Source organism: Mixophyes fleayi, chromosome 2 (assembly GCF_038048845.1).
Source record: "Mixophyes fleayi isolate aMixFle1 chromosome 2, aMixFle1.hap1, whole genome shotgun sequence".
Lineage (NCBI taxonomy): Eukaryota > Metazoa > Chordata > Amphibia > Anura > Limnodynastidae > Mixophyes > Mixophyes fleayi.
Window position 1 is genome coordinate 36,021,911 of NC_134403.1, and position 8,658 is coordinate 36,030,568.

Consider the following 8,658-nt stretch of genomic DNA (forward strand, 5'->3'; position numbering starts at 1 on the left):
TTTCAGGATAACCGATCCCATAACTGTACCTGCTAAGTTAAGGATAATCTATTTTAGCACTATTCTTCGAGAATGTCTTTTTGCTTACTTTGGAAATGTTACATTTTACACTGTTTTCTTTTTCTCTAGGCAGATCAGCTGATGTTTGCCCTGCATTTTGTGCGTGTCACACACTCTGAATTATTCCAGCCAAATGTAAGTAGTCTATAAACCTCCTTATAAAGGTGGCGATAGAATGCATATCCAAACTGTATGGACTCTAAGAGGAGCATCCGTGCAAAGAGCTTAACTAACCAGCTATGTGGCTGAAACGTAGTTGCGCGGAGTCTTGATAATTGTCAGGATTGTAAAGATGAAATGAGTTTGGACAAGTCAGATTGATGGCTGCACCCAGCTTACAGGACACCCAACATTATATTTCTGTGCCCTTTGGAGATTTCAGCTACATAGGAAGTCCATTGCAGTGAAGCCATACACTGCTTTTATCTCCCCAATTTGGAACTAAATTATTGTATCTGTCACCTGTAATATAATTATATAGAGCAGGCCTGGCCAATCTCAGGCTCTCCAGGTGTTTTAAAACTACAAGCCCCAGCATGCATTGCTAGTTGATAGCCAGCCAATAGCTGACGGTATGCTGGAGAGCCCCCGGCCTGATCTAGAGCGACAGACGTTTTCGCACATACAGGACATGTCAAAAATACAATTAATGGAGAGAAAAAGCTTAAGGTAAGAGTGCTTTTAATTGTAAAATAGTTTTATAATTATGTTGTTCCATTTTCTAGGAGTGGGACACATTCACTGGGGTCGTCATCGGAGATGTATTCAAGAAATCAGTAAGTAATCTCATGTACAGAGAGACGTTTCTGGCACCTATAACTTGCAAGGTACCTTTATATTATACCCTGCAACACATGGTAGTATATCATTCTGATTAGGTGAGGTTAGAAGGTTGTCCTTTTACATTTAATAAAGAGTCTGTTGGTCCATTCATCTTCCCTAGAGACGGGAAATTGTTTTTCACTTCCTATTAGTGCCTGATATGTTGTAATTATTAAAAAGTACATCCAAAAGATTCATTTGGACCAAATAATGGATGGTCCGTGTAAGATGTCACTTTGGGAGATATTGCGATGGCCAAGCTTTCTTATACCTTATTGACAGAGTCAAAGTAGTAGAAAAGGAAAAGTGGAGGTGTTGTCTAGAGCAACCAATCAGTTTATAGCTATCATTTACTTCAATGTATTAGATACATGATGGTCAGAATCTGATTGGTTACTATGGGCAACGCCTCCACTTTTCCTTTGTAGGAATTTTGATAAATCTACCTTTTAAGTGGGGTTGTTTCTAAAACTGGAGAAATATACAAATTTACTCAAGATTCTATTAAACGTTGTTATAAAGGGTAAAATAAAATCCTTATTTTTCATTTTGTAGGCCATCAAAAAGTATATTTTCGGTGCTTTCTTAAGAAAATAGACATTCCTATAGGTCATTTTCTGTTGTCTTCAGACATGATAATTTACTGTTATTTTGTAGAAAAAGTTGCACCAAATACACATCAAATAATTATGTAATGTGTATACTAAATAAGAGGGGCTTTATTGTGGGGTTTCCTAAACCACACATAATGCAGGATTGGTGAAATATAACGCTGTGGCAGTATAACATTATGGAATATGGGCTACAGAAGAAGATTATTTCACATGAAAATATTCCATTCCTCCTGTTTATAGAATATCCTCCACAGAGTGACTGATGTGATTATAGGCTGTTACCATATATGCACCTCTGAACTACTAGATGCCAAAATGTTCCAGAGGAGGATGTGCCACTTTCTTTTACCAATTGTGGTCTATTTATTTGGCCATGATTTTGTACTTTGTGCTATAATTTTCAAGTGTATCTATCGCCTACATAAAGTAGAGGCGCTGACATTCAGTCTATCAGTGCACTAGGAACCAACATGCCTTCTGCCTCAGTCATGGGTTCATTTTAAAGCCAGACTTGGTATTTATAAGCTACATTGAACAATGAACGTGGGGTTATATATATAAATGATATTAAATGTAAAGATCTTCGGTTTAAGGCAGACAGAATGTATTTCTGGAAGTACAAAGACAGTGCTTTCAGTTTATTGTATGAAAGCCAACACAATTGATGCACACACATGACTACATGGATGGCTGACATCTTTAATAGGAAATGATAAGTTGTAATCTGCATCTTATGTTTTCATAGTTTCATTAATATTTCTTGTTCCTAATGAATGGTTAGGCTGCATTCTTGTAAAAATGGAATGGCTGCTTCCACTGTCAGCAGGTGACAAGTGAACTTTTAATGCCGAGTATGGATTTGTTACTAATTAGAAAGTCAAGTTATTTCATGTTGGGGGATATTTTCAGGCTAATATTGAGCAGACCTATAAAACTTGCCTGATTTACTCTTGAACCCAGCTTTCTTGATATAAATTTGGTTTACACATGTTACATATTAGTCATTTTTAACCCTTCTCCTGTCAACTACCTTTATCCCACAGATACTTTGCTAATATGGTGTCTCCCCAGTCTGCTCCATTATGCAAGACAACAATTCATTCATTCATTCATCCATGTTTACCAATCTGACATGATTGCTCCCTGATAATTCAGTATACAGGTAGATTCAGAGGAGCCTTAGAGGCACTTATGCCCAGCTCACATGGTCTTTTATGGCTATACCCCTGCTTGATTTACCTGTATGTCACCACTCCTGCTAGTATCATAAAGGAAATGCCTGAGATCACGAACTGGAGTATATAGGAGAGTATGTATAATAGGAAAGTCTTACTCTAAGCCGGCGGTTCCCAAACTGTGCGCTGCGGCTCCCAGGGGTGCCGCGGTGCTGTCACAGGGGTGCCGTGGGCCAGCCAGGGAAAAAAACAACAAAACAAATACTTAAAAATCCGCCGGGCGCCCGGACCCAGCATCCTCCTCTCTCACGCAGCGTGAGAGAGGAGAATGCTGGGTCCCGGCGCCGCGCAGATTTCTACATTGACACGCTGCATGAGAGAGGAGGATGCTGGGTCCCGGCGCCCGGCGGATTTGTAAGTATTTGTTTTGTTGTTTATTCCCTGACTCATACATGTTATGTGACATTGACTGTGATAGTCACTTTACCTCAGTCCGGATTTGCTCAGGAAATATATGACAATATTTCTCACGCTGTATATCAGAGATTTCAATCTCTAATGGCTCATATATGATCACTTTGATGTTTGGAATGTTCGGGACAGTTATATCTTATTATACATATATTGCATTATAGGTGCACCTATATATGCATTTAACTATTCGGTTTCAGTATCCCGACTTGTATTGTGTTTACAGCAGAGTATTCTCAGTGATACAGTATCTATTTTTATTTATTACAAGTTAACCCGTGCATGATACTCATGCATTCTAGTCAAATCAAGCTACTTAAGATGTTAAAAAGGTTCTTGTCATGCATTTGGGCCTAGCCCAGGCCTCCTCAGGGGAAGAGCGTTACTTCCCGACGCAAGCGCCCTTTTTTAACGTGGTTTTGTCCACATGTCACCACCACCTCATCATTTTTCTCCATCACCTCATCCTTCATCTTTATCGCCACATCTATCCAGATGTCTATCCAGACACAGGGATCTCTCTCAGCGGTCCTGAGTATCCCACTCCTCTCGCTCTGTCACCCCCGGCAACCACCAACCACTCCCCACTGTCACCCCCAGCAACCACCAACCACTCCCAACTGTCACTTCTCCTTCAAGAAATATATATATATATATATTTTTTAAATCTTTATAAACACTTTTAACAATTAACAAATTAAATTAACAAATTAAAAACATCTTAGTATACCAAATTTCAGCCCTTTCTGAGGTTTTTTTTCCACACACTAAGGGCTAGATTTACTAAGCTGCGGGTTTGAAAAAGTGGGGATGTTGCCTATAGCAACCAATCAGATTCTAGCTTTCATTTATTTAGTACCTTCTACAAAATGATAGCTAGAATCTGATTGGTTGCTATAGGCAACATCCCCACTTTTTCAAACCCGCAGCTTAGTAAATCTAGCCCTAAGAATTTGGTTGGTCAGTGTATAACTCCGCCCAGCAGGTGGCGCTGCAGCTTGGTTTTTTTTTTTTTTCACACACACACACAGACTAACACACTTAGGTTTTTAATAAATTAACATTTTTTTATGACCACAGTGCATTAGTTGTCATTTGTTGGTGATCTGAGATTCCACTACAATTTTTTCCTTTGCTTATTCCATGGCTGGCCTGCGGCACCCCTGTGGCAGAGAAGGGGGACAGCGTGGCAGAGGGCAGAGGAGGGAGACTGCGTGGCAGAGGAGGGGGCAGCGTGGCAGAGGGCAGAGGAGGGGGACAGCATGGCAGAGGACAGAGGAGGGGGACAGCGTGGCAGAGGACAGAGGAGGGGGACAGCATGGCAGAGGACAGAGGAGGGTGGCAGGGGGCAGCGTGAGAGAGGGCAGAGGGGGCAGCGTGAGAGGGGGCAGAGTGTCTGGATGCAGAGGGGGCAGAGTGTCTGGATGCAGAGGGGGCAGAGTGTCTGGATGCAGGGGGGCATTTTTGCATACAACTAAATAAGTATTTCTGTCCTGACCTAAATACTTATTACATTATTTTGACCCAACTACTTCTAAAACAGGACTGCTCGGTAATTATTTTGGAGGGGTGCCTTGAAAAAATTATGGAGAATCTAAGGGTGCCGTGAACTGCAAAAGTTTGGGAAACACTGCTCTAAGCAACTATTTCTTTCAGACACTTAATAATTGGGACAGTTGGGGGTTATAAATGATGTTCCACATGTTGTGTCCTATGAGGTTAAGAAAATATTTTATCTAATTTTTCTTACATTTCTTTATTTAAAGGACTCTCAAAAGTCATTGCGAGATCAGATCCCTTCCTGGATTGAGCAAGAAAGAGCTTGGGCAGTAGCCTTATTAAAGGTAGATTAATCCATTTCTTTTTAAATTGCAAAGTGACTCATTCACAAGAGGAGTCCTGAATACCTACAATGTCGGCTGCCTGACAGTGGCCGAGATATCAGGCTGGAGAACAAATTCTGCTGACTCATGTTTCCTGTAATTATATTTTATATATAAGTTCACATTCTTGTGACCGAGTAACTTTTTATTTTTTTCTCACTCTTATCTCATCCCTCTTACTCCCAGTCCAAAATAATGAATTGCTTAATTCACTGTGTGCTTAAAATATGTTTGCAGCCATCTCTGTAACCCTGACGTGCAGACTATAGCAGCCTACATTTGTCATCGTACCCACCCTTCCACCTTTGGGATGTGTGGTTTTTTTTAATAGTGTGTACAAGTTAAATTCGAATAAAAAAAACACATGATGAGAAAAGGCTGCTTTAGCTAATCTAGAGTGTAAAAGGATCATATTGCTCATGCAAACTTGGGTGGTCTGGTACTTCATGCCAAAGTGATAGGAGCTGTCCTGGACTAACGCAGTAGATAGTTAAATAATAATCATACTAACAACTACCAAAATGTGATACAAACCATGTTGAAGATACATACATATATTACACACACATATATATATATATATATATATATATATATATATATATATATATATATATATATATATATATATATATATATATATATATGTGTGTGTGTGTATGTTGGGAATAGCACTGGTAAATTGGAACTGACATTGATATCTGAGATATACAGTATATTCATGCCAAAATTCTGCTTATAATTGTAGCCAAGCCGCTTCTTTATGGTGTGTTGCCGCTGACTGCAAAACAATTACCCAGCAGTTCTTGGGTGCATCCTGCAAACAATCAGGCAGCTAGATCACCCCCAACCACAGTTCATGGTTTGCTATGACTAAGGGCATCCTCACCTGCTCTGCAGCTATGGGGCACCCACAGGCCACCTGTAAAGGGCCCTTGCCTTTCAGAGGAGGCTCTGGAGACCCATGCCCCCAGAGATATTTTCCACCTCTTAGAGCATGTGTACCGGGTGAGGAGAACCTCGCACCTCCAGCATTCCCAAAGACAAAATTGAAGTAAAGTTAAGCATTTTGGGCCTGATTCATTAAGGAAAGTAAAGCAAAAAAAATTAGTAACTTTGCACCTTGTCAAAACCATGTTGCATTGGAGGGGGAGATAAATTTAAAATGTGGGGACAGGTTTATAGTTTGGATAGGGCATGTCCTAGATCAACTTTAAATTTCAGTGTAAACATAAAGCTATCAAGTATTTGTGTGCTAGATGACAAAATAGCCATATTCAACATATGTGCAAAATAATAAACTCATTTGCACCCCTTGGATTGTATGGTTTTGTCCAGAAGAAAACTCACTCATTTGTTTTTCTTTATTTCCTTCATGAATCAGGATTGTTATAGTTAAGTCTAAGCACCACAACAGCCAACCATAGGGTTATTCATCATACACTTATACAGAGCAGCCCTTCTCACACATGCTGCAATCTCCTAATATTTCCAGCAACTTAACGTTCATCCTTGTGTTTAATTCCGTAGGCTTCTCTGCCTGCCCTGTATCAGAGCCTGAGTCTGGAAGATTCAAATCTGTGGAATCATTTCTCAAAGAGCACAGTGTGTGAGCAAGAACTCCCTGCAGCCATTGCCAAGAAATTGTCCTTGTTTCAACAGGTAATTTCATCACTCTAAGGGGCTGCTCAGGTCTCCCTTTATCGACTGGATCTTTTGCATTTTGAAATATTGGCAAGAATGGTTATTACACACTGTTATATATGTCTGGTTCTGTCCTGGGACTCATTATTGGCTATTGCATGCTCCAGAATAACTGATATTGGACCCAGTGATTGATGTTCTCCACCAATGTGTTGCCACAAAGATTGGCGACGCCCCGTTTGTGGAATGGTTTTAGCTTTCAAAGATACAAACATTTAATTATACAAAGATATTTATAATTTGGGTTGTTTTTGTTGGTCTGGAAATTTGGTTGGTAGTCTGACTTATTTTGTCATTTGTTCCTGTACTGTTCCTCGGGTAAAGCAGCACTTTCTTATCTTGAAGGTTCTTCCATGTAACTGCGGGTGAGGTTCACATACAGATTAAAGTCACACTCTAGACAAAAATATTTTTCAATGAAATGCAGAGGTCTACATAGGGAGATACTACATCCTACCAGCTCTTGCACTTAATGTTTCACCAAGGCCAGGAGGCTGTAAAGGTTTCAGTATAGACTCTCTGCAGTGTCAGAGTGTTAATAAAGCTGAATGACAGGTTTGTCATATAGGTGCTTTGCATTGAAATAAAAGAAGCATCAAATCAAGGCATCGGTATAGGGGAGCAGCATCGGAACCGCAGTTTCCCAGCATGGAGTCACAGAGGTGTAAATGTTTTGCAAAAGAGTTCACAGAGAATAAAGGGCTACTGTATCTCCTAACATTGAGCCTCAAAGGACAATATTGTAGCAAAGCACAAGTGACAGCATTAGCAACAAAATTTATATAACTGTGTAAATACATTTTAACCACTTCAGTGCTAAGCATGAGTGGGTTCAAAGAAGTTAAAATTACACTTATCTGTCCTCCACTGCTATTTCCTATTGATAATAATGTCACTAAGCCCCACCTCCTCACTCACTGCCTACAGAAAAATAATGAAGCCATGGCGTGCTCTCTCTCACCCCTCCTGGCTCCTAGAAACTCAGGGGTACCCTCTTTTGAAAGGGAGAGCCCCCTCCGTGAAATGAGGTACCCCCTTAATAGTTATTTTCTGGTTATAACCAGACAATAATACCATACACTGCAGAAATAGTTAAAGTTCAAGGATAGAGGAGGAGGGCACAGATCTCCCACATACTGGATTCCACAAAATCAGGGCCATCCTTATTTAAAAGAGGAGAGTCCACTCTTCTATTGTTCGATGATCACATGAGATCACCAGAAAATAATCCTCTACTCTACAGCAAACATTAAGGAGCCCAGGATAGGGGGGGTTGTAATGCATTGTTCTCACCCATCCTTTAACCTAGAGAGTCAATGGCACCCCCGGCTTTAAAGAGGGGAGTCCCCTCTTTCAAATAAAGTGCCCCATTAGTAGTTATTGCCTGTTGATCACCATACAATAATATCCTACACAATGGAAATAGTTAATAAGTCCTGAGAGTGGGGTATTACGATGCCCACATCACCCCCATTCTAGTTTCAATAAACTCAGGTGATCTCTCATTTGGTGCGGTAGGTTGTCTAGTTTTCACAATGGTATTCCTTGTTGCGCTGCCCATATTGTTCAACCCATTTTATGCATTTCATTCAAGGCCATGCACACTAGCAAAATTTAATGCATTATCGTTTTCAAGTGCTGATTTTATCATGAAAAACTATGTGTAGAATCCTCGCTGTTTTTGCTGTTTTGAAAAGGTGGATTGATGCCAAAGCAGAAAAAAAAGTAGTATTTCTTGGTAATGTTTAAAAATAAAACACACTTGCTTTTAGTTCACTTTCTTTCAATTTCAAATAAAAAAAAACCCACGCCATTGTAGGTAGTTTTTCTTTTTAGAGTTAAACTAGGTGTGAGCAAACCAATGGTGTTTCTGAAAATGCAAAGAATTCTGGAGAAACAAAAAAGTGTAATATGTGCAGGGCCCGATTA

At 40.0% G+C, this 8,658-nt stretch overlaps 1 protein-coding gene across 1 annotated transcript in view; it reads left to right on the forward strand.

Annotated features, from left to right (window-relative positions):
* The window catches only part of DYNC2H1 (dynein cytoplasmic 2 heavy chain 1), a 350,876-nt gene that overhangs the window by 185,248 nt on the left and 156,970 nt on the right, over positions 1 to 8,658 (forward strand). Inside the window, exons 73-76 of the mRNA XM_075198801.1 lie at positions 130 to 195; positions 786 to 836; positions 4,909 to 4,986; positions 6,556 to 6,687. Coding sequence (XP_075054902.1) covers positions 130 to 195; positions 786 to 836; positions 4,909 to 4,986; positions 6,556 to 6,687 — 327 coding nt within the window. The remainder of the gene's footprint in view (positions 1 to 129; positions 196 to 785; positions 837 to 4,908; positions 4,987 to 6,555; positions 6,688 to 8,658) is intronic.